Source organism: Podarcis erhardii (assembly GCF_964252035.2).
Source record: "Podarcis erhardii genome assembly, chromosome: 1".
NCBI lineage: Eukaryota > Metazoa > Chordata > Lepidosauria > Squamata > Lacertidae > Podarcis > Podarcis erhardii.
In genome coordinates this window covers 97,831,008-97,845,673 of record NC_138497.1, presented here as the reverse complement: position 1 = coordinate 97,845,673, position 14,666 = coordinate 97,831,008, and the positions used below count along the sequence as shown (strand labels likewise).

Sequence of the window (14,666 nt, the reverse complement as noted above, 5' to 3'; positions counted from 1 at the left end):
AGAAAGGTATGAAGCATACATGCTAAGAGTGACATAAAATCCTATTTTTTTAGGCTAAGGCACAAAACAGAAAATACACCTTATATTTTACAGTTTTATTTTATTTTTACCTCCAATTCTCTGCTACATTATTGTGGTTTAATGTATTTAGCCGTTGCTTTTTCATCCTTAGGGGGCTGGCAGGAGGGTCTTAAATGAAGTCATTGAAGCGTTGCTTTCCTATTTCAGTCCCTATTACAAAATGTCAAATAAATGGATAGGATTTGCTCAGCAATCACAGGGATAGGCATCAAACTTGCATAAATTCCAGTTAGTTGATATTTAAAACCTCTAGGATCAGAATCCTTATGGATATCTCTCTAACTTGTCCTATCAAATGATTATACTATTAGTTGTAAGACTCTCATATCCTTATTTCTTAATTTTGTATTTGGGGAACATGGGCTAAGCAAAAAATATGCAAGCAAGCACCACTTTCTTGTTTCTCTGATCAGGGAGTACAAATCAGCAAAAAAATGTGTAAATATCTAAATCACTGCATTAGCAAAATGGAGAAGAGTCTCCAGCTGTGTAAATTCAAATCCATTTTCAGACTTAAAAGTTCAACGTTCAGATATATCAAGTTTGCTTTTTAACATGTTCTCTTACAAACATATTGATAGAGGTGGTCTGGTTGACACTGTGTCCCTGGACTTTCAAAAGCCAGAGTACCTCACCAAATATTCCTAAGTAAGCTTAGCAGTCAAGGAATAAGATGAGAAATCCTCTTGTGGATCAGGAATTGGTTAAGTAGCGGGAAGCAGACAGTAGGAATAAATGGATTGTTCTTTGAATGGGGAGATGTAGAAAGTGGAGTCTCCCAAGGATTGGTATTGGGATCTATGAAGTTAGGGGTGAGCTGCAAGGTGGTCAGGTTTGCTGATGTTACTAAACAGTTAAGGATCATTAAAATAAAATGAGATCATGAGAAGTCCAAAAGGACCTCTACATACTGAGTGAATGGCAAATGCAATTCAGTGTAAACAAGTGTAAAATGATACACGTAAGGGCAAAAATGTGTATCTTAATTTCACATGTACAAGTGGCATAGCTTTCTGTCTGCCACAAAGTGGGGTGGCATCCCACACCAATCCCTCCCTCTCTGAGTTCTGCTGTCACTTCTTTTCTTCATCTCCTTTCCAGCTGTGCATACTCCCCTGAATCCATTGCCCTGGAATACAGTAGCAACATTCGCCTCTACAATTAATTTGGCCCTGGGACTTCCGGGTTGGCGCCATCGCCGAATGGCGGACTCCCTCCGAGCTCCGGAGGGAGTCTGCTCGGCAGGGGCTGGGTCCTACCGCATCGGCGATGCGGGGACCCTTAAAAACCACGGCCAGAGGAGGCCGTGGACATGGAGACTCGGCTGGCACCGTTAGCGCCCTCCCGACTCGTGAAGGAGCCTTTTTAAAGGCTCCGGATCGGGTGCCGGGGAGAAGCGTGGTGCTTGAGTTCTCTGCTATCCCTGCCGAGCGCAGCCGCATGCCATCCGGCGGAGAGCGCTGACTTCTTCTATTGAAAATTTGGATCTAAAAGAAGAACCCGTGAGTAATTGGAATATGGACTAAAAAAAGGGGACAAATTTTTAAAATTTGGAGCGAACGGGGGAGGTGGAAAAAAGGAAGTCAGCCCCCCCCCCCGAAATTGTAGAAGAGCCAAAACAAAGGAATGGATAACTAAGATCGAGAGTAACCTTATTTCACCGAATTAGCAACTTCGCGAGGGAAATTTATAAGATTGAGCCGGAGGAGAAAAGTGGAATTTGTATTAAAAAGCAACACCCCCCCCCCCCCGGAATCCCTGGAGCGATTCGTGAAAATGCCTGGAGAAGAGTAACGGAGGTTTTGACAGGTTTTGACAGCTGTCAAGGAGCTGTCAAAACGGAAGAATGTAACAGAGACTTGGTTATGGACTTTGCCGGTTACATTTGATATAAGTTGGGTATAAATTGTTTCAAATTGTTCAAATAAGGATAAACAAGCTATTTGGACTGGTGGATGGGCTTTGGAAGGGAACTTTGTTACGGGAATCCATCTAGAGGAGCTGAGGGATATTGCATGTGTTTTTGACAGGAAACTTGTGCAGTTGAATAGAACTTTTAATCTCCTGGGAAACTGCAGAAATGGAACACTATTTTGTCTACAGAGGTCTACACACTACAGGAAACAATGGAACTATCTGTTGGAAAATGAAAGGATCATGATGTAATGTTTTGTTCCTGAACAACAAGCCTCTGCAGGGATATTAGAAACTTTTGGAGAAAGAACATTTCTGTGGGAGAACAGAGAAACAAAAAGGAGGAGAATGGCCGACAAGAATAAGGAAATAACAAGAACTGGACAGAAATGGGAAAGGGGATATTTGGGATATCCAGATTTGACAAGCTTATGGATTTAAAATTGGAGTTTCTACTCCTGGATATAAAAATCTGGATAGAAGAAATGGACCCTCTTCTCGTTAGACTTCTTTTAGGATTGGACATTCGTAATTTAATGATTGGACACTCGCAATTAATAAGACTGGCAAAGAATCAGAGGGATGTGGGTTTAACGCAATGTGGGAACTCCAGGAAGATATTAGAGATGGAGGGCTAGGAGGAACGTAACAGGGAAAAAGGGGAGGGAAAGTTGGAATCCAAAGGTTGTAAAATTATTATTTAATTCTATGTTGTTGTGTTTTTTTTTTGTATTATGTTTGAAAGGGGGAAACTCGTGGAAGGGAATAGATCGATCTTAGGGGGATGGGAATTACGCTAAACTGGGTAATGGAGGATGATTGCAATTTGGGGATAAGAATTTGTTGAACCTAATTGTTTATTTGGAAGATTTGGAATACATGAGGGGGTGGGGAGAGGAAGTCCTAGTTATTGGAAAAAGTTTATAAATTGGATTTAATTTGTTTTAATTTGGAAAACCTTAATAAAAATTATTTAAAAAAAAAAAAAAACAATTAATTTGGCCCTGAGTAGGCTCATTGTGTGCTGGCTGTACACTAATATGGAGGTGATTATTCCAGATCATATGATGAAGATTTTCTCCCTCCTCTTATCACAACAATTTGGTTGTATAACACAAGTATGGTTGCTTTTTGGAATGCTACCTCACTCTGTAGCTCTCATCATTTAACCAAAGTAGATATGGTACAAAGAAGTGATGTATGGGTGTTGGTGTGAGGGAAGTGACCCCTTTTTAAAGATGAATGTCAGCTTGCCTCTTTGGGAACGGGCAGTGTTTCAGAGAAAACTTGGGGGGGGGGAGAGCTCAAGCTGTGCATCTGGTCCTCTTACTTGCATGCCAATTAATTATTTGGATCACAGCCTTAATGTGTAAGCACAAGCCTAGTGTAACTTGATTTCATTACCAATAACAAAAAAGCCCCCAACACTTTTCATGGATTGTCAGAACATTAAAAGAGAAGCAAGCAATGTAAACTATGTAATGGTTGTAATTATGTGTGGTATTGATTGCGGTGTCATGGTTACGTGATGTGAAGGTTATGCATAGAGCACTAGGTATCATGCCTGGATTCCCAAGGCTAGCGTTTGTTTCTGCTTGAACATTTATTTTATTTTGTTCCCGCCTCTGGAGGAATTAATATTTAGACTCACTGCTGCCTAGATGGCTTAGAACTTTTATTTGGTCCTAATACATTTGAAAGGGATTCCATATCCCAAAAGACTTCTCCCAAGAAACAAGCAAATATTTTACAGGAGTGAAATAAGGCTTTATATCTTGCAGAAATAAAATAATGAATAGTTTAAATTTATGATTTTGTTGGTTGGTTTTTGAATTTTCCTAACTCCAAAGAACATCAATGTGAAATATGACAACATAAGAACAAAATACATCAACCATCAGTAAAAATAACCCCAAACTGAACATTTAATTAACAAGATAGTTTGATGTGCAGCCCTGCTAGGGATAAGAGTCCCAAAAATGAAATGCAAATGCATGGGAAAATGAGTGTCTTCAGTTGAATCTGAGAACCAAAAATATGGAAGACAGACATAACTAAGGGGAGATTATTTCAAAGTAAAGAACCCACCACAGAGAAGGCCGTTTATGCATCCCCTCTCCATGAATCCTGGTAGGGATTGCAAGCCGAGCCCCACTCCCCCCCCCCCCATTAAGGATTGCAGTGACTGGTATTAGAAGATGCACTGCTGCATTTTATGAGGACCAGAGCCATTTAGGGCTTTGTAAACTGTTATTAGCCCTTGAATTGGGCCTGGTAGCACATAGGCAACCAGGACACATCATCTAGCATTGGTGTTCCATTATCCCATCTCACTACCCAGCTACTTAACCTGGCAGCAGTATTCTGCACCTGCTGCTGCTTCCAGATGATGTTCAAGGACATCTTCATGTAGAGCACGGGTGTCAAACACAAGGCCCGCGGGCCGAATCCGGCCCGCCAGACCTTGTCATGTGGCCCGTGTAGCTGCCGCCGGCTGCCAGCCTTCACCTTTTATTCTCGCTTTTTTTTTTTTTTTTGACACAAGAAAGCCGCCTCTTCAGCGCATGCGCGACAGCCTACAAGCCAGAGAACGTCTGCCCTCTAGCGGCGCCGGCCGTTCTACACAGGAAACTGTGCAACATTCCCCGGGGGTGTCCCTGGCCAATAACCAGCCGTGCCAGCGAGGCTGTGGCCACTGCCTGCCGCTCCCACGCTCAGGGCCCTACGCGCAGTCCGAAGGTCCAGGCGCCTCGGCGCTCCCAGCAAGTCCCACTTGCGATGTCCCAGCAGCGGGCGGGAGGCTGCTCATTCGCGGCCCGCCAGCAGCGCTGGCTCGGCTGCTCCCTCCTCGTCGCTCTCGCTCGCTCTCCGGCGGTCCGAGGGTCAACGCTGCTCTGCCTTCACCGCGGCTGACGCACCTCCGCCTCCGCCTGTCCCCCTCGGTGGCGAGCGAAGCAGGAGAGGAAAACTCCGCTCATACCAAGCGTGATCCTCCCCGCAGTAGATGCCTCTCGCAGCTGCCTCTTCCGTTTGAAAACTTTTATTGATCTTAGTTGTTGGCCCTTCGCGATGAGGCAGATGAGAGAGAGAGGAGGCAGGGTGGCGGGGGGAGGAAGAGAAGGAATCCTTTTTTCTTGAAAGCCACCAGGAACTCCCGAGATGAAAAGAATGTGTTGTTTTCACTCCCGTCTCTTTTCTCCCCACCGAGTAATTTACACGCGTCTTCAAAGGTCTAAGTGCAATAACCCTTTTGTTGTGGTTTTGTTTTTCTTCTTCCCCTTTAAATGGCTCTTGTTCTCCCTCCGCTTGAATGAAAAAATAAAATAAATAAAAAAGAAGAAATGCGATCTTGGTTGATTGAGTTGTTTATTTCCCTCTTTTTATCCTCCCTCTTTTTATCCTCCTTACATTATTACAAAAAACAGTAATAATTGAATGCAGTGACAATAATTTATGATAATAAAGAGTGGACACATAGTCCTACAGATACAACCGGCCCTTTGAGGGTGACCAAACTGCTGATGTGGCCCCCGATGAATTTGAGTTTGACACCCCTGATGTAGAGCATGTTGCAGTCCCACAGCCATGAGATATCCAGAATATGGGTTATTGATAACAGACTGTCTTGGTCCAGGACAGCTATAGTTGACAAACCAGCACTCCTTGCCTATTCAAATAGTTCCTCTTATAACCCCCTATTGTTCAGTTGTGTTGATTAGTGGTGACATTTCTTTTCAGAGTGGCAGATCAAAAACAATCTGATCTAATCTAGAAAATTAAAATAGGTTAATATTCTAATCCGGAGACAGTCACTAGCCATGGCATAAGGAACTTCTACTTGTAAAGATGACCATAATTCAATGTGGAAGTGAAAGTTTGACATCACAATGGCTTGTATTGTTTTCATAACACTAAAGGCTATATTTGCTGTTTGTCTATAATTCCTCCCCTCCCTACCCACGCTAAGGTGTGAGATGGAGCCCAGAGTGCAGCAGAGAGGAGGTGCTGCTATGTTTGCCAGGCAACATGAGATGGTCAAGGTCTTAGTACATTATAGTTAGCCTGTGCAATCTAGAGACTTCATGCTGATGTCACTAAAAGGGTTGACATTAGATGCCCCTATTCTATCTGTGCATGATCAAAGATTTGGGAACTGTGCAGGCAGTCACAGATTATTCTTTAGGTCAAGTGCCAGTCTAAGATAATGAGATTTCAAGTTCTATTTCTGGATTCCCTGATAAGCTCCCACATTGCACAATTTGTATATTATACCATCCATGTGTTAAAGTTCTGCTGTTTTCAATGTGACTTTATTTAGTTGGAAAGGAGAGGTTTCATACTGGCTAGATTGTGTCCTGCATTTTTATCAACTCTTCCAGTCTTACAGCAGTGAACTCTATTTATATATATTTATGATAATTGGAGGTGAGCTTATATACTGTCCACCTATTACACTGGACAAAATAGGCTTGAGCCATTGCACCCAGTGTAAGAGAAAAGTGTGTGCTGCATTTCTAGATTTTATGATATCAGAAAGAAAAACCACTCCTAAAATATGGCTGTGCTATCCATCAATGCTGCAATGTTCAGATGATAAAAAGAAATTGCATTTTATTATTGTATCTCTAAATCTCTTAATATTAAGCTAAGCTTTGTGGTTTGGAAAGGGAAGAAAATGCCCCTGACTCATGATTTTCAAGCATTTGAGCTTGGCAAGCTTGAATAAAAGAAAATTGATGTGCAAAATATCCACTGCAGTGTTTATACTAAAGGCTGTTTTCTGCATCTGCCAAGAATAGATTACAGAGATGTGTAGAATAGCAATGTCTGTCGTTCTCTAAATTGTAATGTATTTTGTGATAATTTCATAAAGCTAATAGAATTTCTGTTATTTGTAACAGCAAATGAGAGCACATAGATTTAGTTTATTGTTTATTTATTTATCCGCACCCCCCACCCTGAGTTTATTTTGGATCCTGAGGAGGTGTATAGGGTAAATGTATTGATTGGGTTGTCATGTTTCACACCATGCCCACTGATTAATTTGCATTACTTTTCTGTCTTGCAGGCAGAGAATTCCGCACTGGCTATGGAAAATGAAAATCAGAGAGAACAGTATGAACGTTGCCTTGATGAAGTAAGGTGGATCAGTGTTTTGTCACTTTTCCAATAAGCAACCCTTCCCTTTCTTATTGGGTTACATTTTTATTTGTTAATCAGTTTATAATAAAATAATTCCGAATATACTAATTATGAACAATTTTTGTAGTTTTGTTTAGGATTCTAGATTTCCCTTGGGACATACACAGGATTAAAAAATAAATAAATTCAGAAGTAGAATAGAAGCAGTGGAATTAGCTCCCTTTGAGACAAAAGAGTTTTTGGGGGTTTTTAAAGGTCCAAAGTTAAATACTGTTATTAGCTTCACCTACAAATCCTGGATGGAATGATAGATTTGATTCCCATGTAGTATGGTCCAGTGGTGCTCCTGTTCTTTTACTGAGTGGATCTACCCGAGGAAGTTTGTCTTTAATATGGGTTGGTTCATTTAAATCCATAATGCAACACTGAAAAGTCATTGGATCTTTGCATTTATCTTCAAGACCCATGCTCACTTTGAACAAACCAACTCTGTGATGCCATTGACTTACATTTTGAGAAGTACAGCAATAGATTATGGTAATAGTAATAATCCTTTTTACCCATGAAATATTCTGCATCCCAAATGAAAGAGGATTTTCCAAACCATTTTCTTCTTTTGTTGGCCTTAATTATGCATGAACAATCTAAGGCATTCCAGACAACTTGGAGATTTTACATCCCAGAATAATATCAACTTGGATTGTGACCCATGTCTAGTTCTATTCCCCCCCCCCCAAATCACCTAAGCTCAGTCTGAAAGTTTGTATTTCCCAGATCAGCTGGGAAACTGTTGATACTGAAAGTTAGTGGGTCTCTGTCTCACAAGACCCTGCTTAACCACCTGAGTTTAAGACATTCTCATCCTGTTCTTCTAAGAGCAAATCTTGAAATTGAAATAGAGATTGTAGTGATCCTCCCCCCATTTTTTACAATATTTGTCAGAAGTAGCTTTGAAGAATAGGTTTAGACATTCATTTTCTTGGGAACTTCCTATGTCAAAGGCTATAAAACCAGGTCCAGCTATACCATTTCCCCCAGCTGGGAGACTATGCACACTATCCCTTCCACCAAGAAACCTACTACCATTAAGTACCACATATAGGTTGAGGGTACTTGCTGTTTTGGAGCAAGTTTCTACAGAAACTTTTCAGCTAGGATATAGACCTATTTAATAAACTGCTGCTTCTGATTATATGGATTCAGGGGTTTATCAAGCAGGGGAAAATATAGCCACAACTACAAAATTCAATTCTTTTGCTCACACAAAAATTATATTCTATGTAGTTTGAGGTGAAAGTGTTCCCAGCACTATGCTACCGCATACTTAGAAGTGACACACAAATCTTCTGATCGCATGTGGGCATGCACAAGCGGGCTGTTTTATTTTTTCCAGTGGCTGTGGCAGAAAACTTTAAGGCTTCTGATCAGCCCATATTGATGCCAAGTTTACGGTATGAATTTTGGAATAGGTTTATGGGCAGATTAATAGCACAAGGGTTTGCTGCTGGGCAGACAACATAGATTGGAGAGTTGAACAGTTGTAGATGATCACAAAAGTGGCTCTCCCCATCTCAGTAATATCAGCTGTATAAACTTTGATTTGATGGCATGGGGATTACTCAGCTGTTTCAAACTTTGTGTATAGGCACAAAACCTCATCAAATAAACTGATAGACAGAGCTGAGGTGCAAAATTGCTGGATTCAGGCCCTCATTATTATTTTCTAAAAATCTTAATGTCCCTTTTGTTCATATGCTTTCTTCTCTGTTTATTATAAACCTAACCTTCATAACTGCATTACAAATTCTTGCCCTGAAATACAATTTAATATTCTGTGAGTGTATCTACCCATAAAATTCAGTCATTGTAAAGGGTGGGGTGGGGTGGGAATCAGAATGTGAGACAATTACAGTCGCTTATAAATTCTGATAGTAATCCTAACAAACAATTGTTTTGAAATTAGTTGTCTATCTCTGCTATTTCCTCTAAAGTAGATAGATCAATCATTTGGATTGAACTTGAAAGTAAATAGCACTGCAATGCATTATATAAGATGAGCTTCATTTATTTAAAATTCAATACATATATCTATAAATTCTAAACCCATCTCCTTGTCTCTAGGAAACCTAATGCAAGAAACAGGATTACCTTCTTCTACCTCAGGGGCCTGAGGTTTAAATGCTTAATCCTAGTTTCCTATTCTGGAAATTGATTGTCAGTTTTTTGTCAAGAGGTGGTATAATATTTATTCATGTTATTATGCCAGTAAAGATTTATGTCAGACTCAGCTGCATTCTATCAGGGCAATGTGATACACCACACTATAACATCTTAAAATTACTATACTAGCATTTGCAGTTAGTCAGACAAAATATAAAGATCCCACCAATGTTTAACTTGTATTTGAAAGCAACTAAAAGCTGTCATTAACATGCCATGCAAATAAGATAATAAAAGCTTATTCTTATTCTTCATCATTCAAAAACATGACCAGGTCACTGGAAATATATCCTGGATTATTTTAGCTCTGTTGCTATTCTTTCTTAGATTGGCCAGAAATCCTCCAAATCTGTTATGGTGAGTTTCTTTAAATTAAGATGATGGGGATACTACTTCAGCTTTTCCAAGTATAAAGATCTTGGATTTCTACATGATGGTAAAGGGATTATTGTTATTCTACCCCATTCATTTCAGTAAGAAGGAAATGCATTGTAAATGGAGTGGGGGGGGGCAGCCATGATCAATTAACATGTTGTTGATGGACTGAAATCAGCAATGACATGAATACTAATTGTATTTGCTAGATTTATTTCCATTCTGGGCATGGGATGAAAAAGCGAACATCAGCAATTTCCTTTTCCTGTTTCCACTTTCATCAGAATTCTCCAACATCCCTTGCCACTAGGTTGCCTTACCTTCAGCTACTCAGATCAGAAGTGCTTGCACTGCTCCCTCTTCTGCTTATGCCACTTGGCACAGCTCTTAGTGACTATGCAGGCAGAACTGCTGCAAATGACTTGGACACAGTCTGCAGAACCTTGTAGGGTTTTGAACATAGCTGTTTGCTTGCTTGCTTGCTTGCTTGCTTGCTTGCTTGCTTATTTATTTATTTATTTATTTATTTATTTATTTATTTATTTATTTTACTAATAAGTGGCTTCATGTTATGTCATTTCGTAAAGAAGTAATGTATTGGATGGGTTTGTTCAATTTTTAGGTACACCAAACAATGTTACAACTGAAAATACATGCTAGAAGGAATGGTTGGATGTTAGTTCTTAAAGCCTATAGGGCAACACACATGGATTTCAGAGATGCAATATATTTACTGCTGTGGGTTATTATGGCTGCAGTATTAGTCTGTGTCTTGTATTAAATCATGTACAGAACTATTTTATGTGAAGGTTTATTCCCTAGTTGCCTTAGGTTAGAGACCAGTTCTGGAAAGGGAGAAGTGGTAATGGGTCATGTTATAAGTGTATGAATCAAATCAAACTCTTGGATCATACAGGAGCAGAATTACTTAGGTTGAAATTTCTGCTCTTGCTTCAGTTCATATGAGTAGGTTACATTTTTTTTCAGTGAAGTTGTTGAGAAGAAAGTGGAATTTTGTTTTTAACTGCTAGGTATGCTTATTTTCAAATGAATAAGCTTCAGATATGATAGGGCTCTGCTTTGACAACATAAGGTTTTTTAGTGTGTACAAAAATAGGTCATTTTTTGAACAAAATAAGGTATTAGATAATTAAATGTGTGATACAAATGTTAATATCTGGTGGGGGTGGATTTTAAAAAAATCTAGTTGTATACACAATTCTACTAATCAATGTTTTGTAATCTGATGCAAATAAATATAAAGTGTGGCGTGAGTGCCATCCAAGCACATTTGATGACTGTAGGCATTTTAATTTTTAGTGGCACTTAACAGTATCTTGCTGTCATGACAGATGTTCTGTTTTGTCAATATTGAATCAAGAAACAATTAGACCTCATGAAAACATCCAGGGCCTGGCCTTCTGCTTGAACAAAATTGATGATACCTCTTTCAAAATCGGTTGAATGGTACTGGTTTTTTCCAGTCCTGTGTCTTATACTACTCCAGAATTTGGGACAAAATGAAGTTTTCAAGGGAAGTGGTAGAATCTGAAACACTAGTGAATATAAGAGAAGTTTAAAAAAAAACAACCTCCAGGTTTGCCTAAAGGAAATTATCTGTACAAACGCAGGAAGCTGCTTTTTACCCAATCAGACCATTGATCCATCTGGTTCTGCACTGTCTATAGGTAAAGGCAAAAGGTAAAGGGACAGTAGTGGAGGAAGGCATGCAGCATGGGACATGTGTGGCGTGTGGCCTGTAGGACGCCCTAGTCGCCACCTCCATCCCAGTCGTGGCCGTCCTCCAGACAGGGAGGCAGCTGGCCCCTGCCCAGTGGGTGGCTTGCCCCACCCCCATGGACAGCTAGCACCGCCCTATGGTGGCTAGCACCTCCCCCGTGCTACTCTGCTGCCCCTGGATGGTTAAGTCCAGTCAAAGGGGACTATGGGGTGCTGCGCTCATCTCACGTCAGGCTGAGGGAGCCGGCATTTGTCCACTGACTGCTTTCCAGGTTATGTGGCCAGCATGACTAAACCGCTTATGGTGCAACAGGACACCGTGATGGAAGCCGTAGTGAACGGAAATGCAGTTTAGCTTCCTGCCACAGCGGTACCAGTTTATCTACTTCCATTGGTATGCTTTCGAACTCCTAGGTTGTCAGAAGCTGGGACAGAGCAACGGGAGCTTACCCCGTCGCATGGATTCAAACTGCAAATGTTCGAACTTCAGTGTTACTCAAACTTGCGTTGCCAGCTGTTGTTGGACTACAACTCCCATCATCCCTAACTAGCAGCTGAATATACAAGTTTGATAAATACTGGTCTATACTAAGTAGAAGTGGCTCTTCAGGGTTTCCAGGTCTACCTGGAGATGCCACAGATTGAACCAGGACTTTCTGCATTCAAAGCAGATGCTGTATTACTCAGCTATGACCCTTAGAAAGCACACACAAACACAATCTGATGCACGGCTCAAATGTCCTTTATTTATTCTTACAGGTAGCCAACCAAGTTGTACAAGCACTACTTACTCAGAAGGTAAGTAATTTCTCCTTTTCGTGAGACACTGTTAAATGTTATAGTTACCAAGGATACTTAATTAGAGTTATCAAAGATCTTTATTCAATAAAATTGGTGCTAATTAGAGATTTACTCTGTAATGAAATATCAGCTTAACCAGAGGATTTTCTTTAGGACTGTAACATGGGAGAAAATGGATAAATTCCCTCTCCATGTCTTCTCTGATCCCATTAATTATTAGCACATACATGTATATCCAGCTAATAGAATTTGAAATTTAAAACATGCACATATACTGTAACATGTATTCGATATACTGTATACTGGCATGTTTTCTATCAATGTTTAATTGTATTTTAATGCTTGATTTTTCTATGATTTTAATGGTTCTTGTTTTTATCTGTAAGCTACCTTGAGTCCCATCAGGGGAAAAGGCAGAGTTGTTGTTGTTGTTGTTGTTGTTGTTGTTGTTGTTGTTGTTGTCATCTTTTATAGTAAGTGCATTTATTACTAGATGAATTTATTCTATATTTATTTTCTCTATCAGAATTGTATGCTACTCTTCCTCCAGGGGGATTAAAGCACAATCCCTTTTTATCCCTGCAATGGTTTGAGCTGGAAGAGAGGCCCAAAGTCACCAACTTTGGATTTGAAGCTAGATCTTCCTTGTCAAAGTCCAGCAGTTGACATGTTCCTAATGAACTCATTCTATAAGTGCCTGTCCTTATGCCAGAATTGTATCCCCACTCCTGCTATACACAAGAAAGAGAGATATTAGCATGTTCAGGGGCAATGTCAAGGTTTGAAATACAAACAAAATACTTTAGGAAAAATCCCAGGGGTGTGGAATCCAAAAAGAGCAGAGTGAGAACTGAGCATGCTGACAGACATGCAACATTTGCATAGGGAAAGGGAAGTGAGTAACTGAAAACCTGAACAGAAGCACTCCACACTGCAGCATTTCCTTGCAGATCCCACTAATATGTATTTGGCAAAGATAAAACTTTGTACAGATTGCCATTTGTACAGATTGTCTTTCCTGGTCTCACATCATTTTTGCTATTGGGAGGGTGGGAGTTACATATCCCTCTATTTCCAATTGCCAATATTAGGCTTTTTTTCCCTTTTCTTTTTTTTGCTGTAAACTTTGCTGTATTTGTTGTTGTTAAGCTTTTTGAGTGGTGCTTCTGCCTCAATTTTTTTTTTCCTGCAAAGCTATCTGGCTTCATTTCTTGATCAGCAATTAACTCTCTGTGGCTCCAGTTTCTACTTAAAAGTATTGTCTGCAGAGTGTGCATGTGTGTCTAATAGGTAGTATAACAGTGGGACATCGACATTCAGTTACCCTCCTACTGCACGGGGGAAATGCCAGCACAACTTTCTCAGCAGTGCACAGTCTGATGACTCTATGCACAAGCCCAAGCAAGAGCAAACTGGTGTTCTGGAGGTGGGGGTTATTGTATTCAAGACAAGAGTGACAGGAAAGAGGTGGATCTACTGCCTATCTAAAAGTTTATTCAAACAAAATTTATATACTGCTTGATTGTAATAAAAGCTTGAAGTGGGTTACAAAAAAATATTAAAACTATCAGTAAAAACAGTTTTTAAAAAGCTAATCAAAGAGATTCTAGTCCCAATCACTTTGTGGAGGCTATTAATGGTTGCTTGTCACCATAAGGGTAAAGGTAAAGGGGCCCCTGACTGTTAGGTCCAATTGTGGATGACTCTGGGGTTGCAGCGCTCATCTCGCTTTAGTGGCCGAGGGAGCCGGCATACAGCTTCCAGGTCATGTGGTCAGCATGACTAAGCCGCTTCCGGTGAACCAGAGCAGCGCACGGAAACGCCGTTTACCTTCTTGCCGGATTGGTACCTATTTATCTGCTTGCACTTTGACGTGCTTTCAAACTGCTAGGTTGGCAGGAGCAGGGACCAAGCAATGGGAGCTCACCCCGATGCGGGGATTCAAACCACCGACCTTCAGATCGGCAAACCCTAGGCTCTGTGGTTTAGACCACAGCGCCAGCTGCGTCCAATTAATGATTGCTTGTCACCATAGCTATGGTCTATCCCCATTGTTGGAGACTGTATGCCTTTGGATACATGTTTCTGAGTATCACAGCTGTGAAGACTATTTTTCCTCTCAAATACTCCCAAAGGCATCTTGTTGGCTGCCATCGCAGGGTGCTGGGCTACATGGACCATTGGCCTGGTCCAGGAGAACCTTCCCTGTGTTCGTGCAGTAGCAGACATACAGCCTGCAGTTGTTCTTACATTTCTTCAGATGAGGGCTATTACACACAACCTTCAATCTAATATGAAACATAAAAGCCTCCCTGTACCTGGTCAGAGAAAGAGATCTTTCCCACCATCCTCTGCCAGGTTTTCCGTTTGGCGTTTTTTTAGTGGGAGATGTG

At 40.6% G+C, this 14,666-nt stretch overlaps 1 protein-coding gene across 10 annotated transcripts in view; it reads left to right on the top strand.

Annotated features, from left to right (window-relative positions):
• The window catches only part of NCKAP5 (NCK associated protein 5), a 647,162-nt gene that overhangs the window by 487,874 nt on the left and 144,622 nt on the right, over nucleotides 1–14,666 (top strand). For all 10 annotated transcript variants that reach the window (XM_081870239.1, XM_081870235.1, XM_081870238.1 and 7 more), the window contains 2 exons: nucleotides 7,064–7,132; nucleotides 12,232–12,270. In XM_081870239.1, the coding sequence (XP_081726365.1) occupies nucleotides 7,064–7,132; nucleotides 12,232–12,270 (108 nt within the window). The remainder of the gene's footprint in view (nucleotides 1–7,063; nucleotides 7,133–12,231; nucleotides 12,271–14,666) is intronic.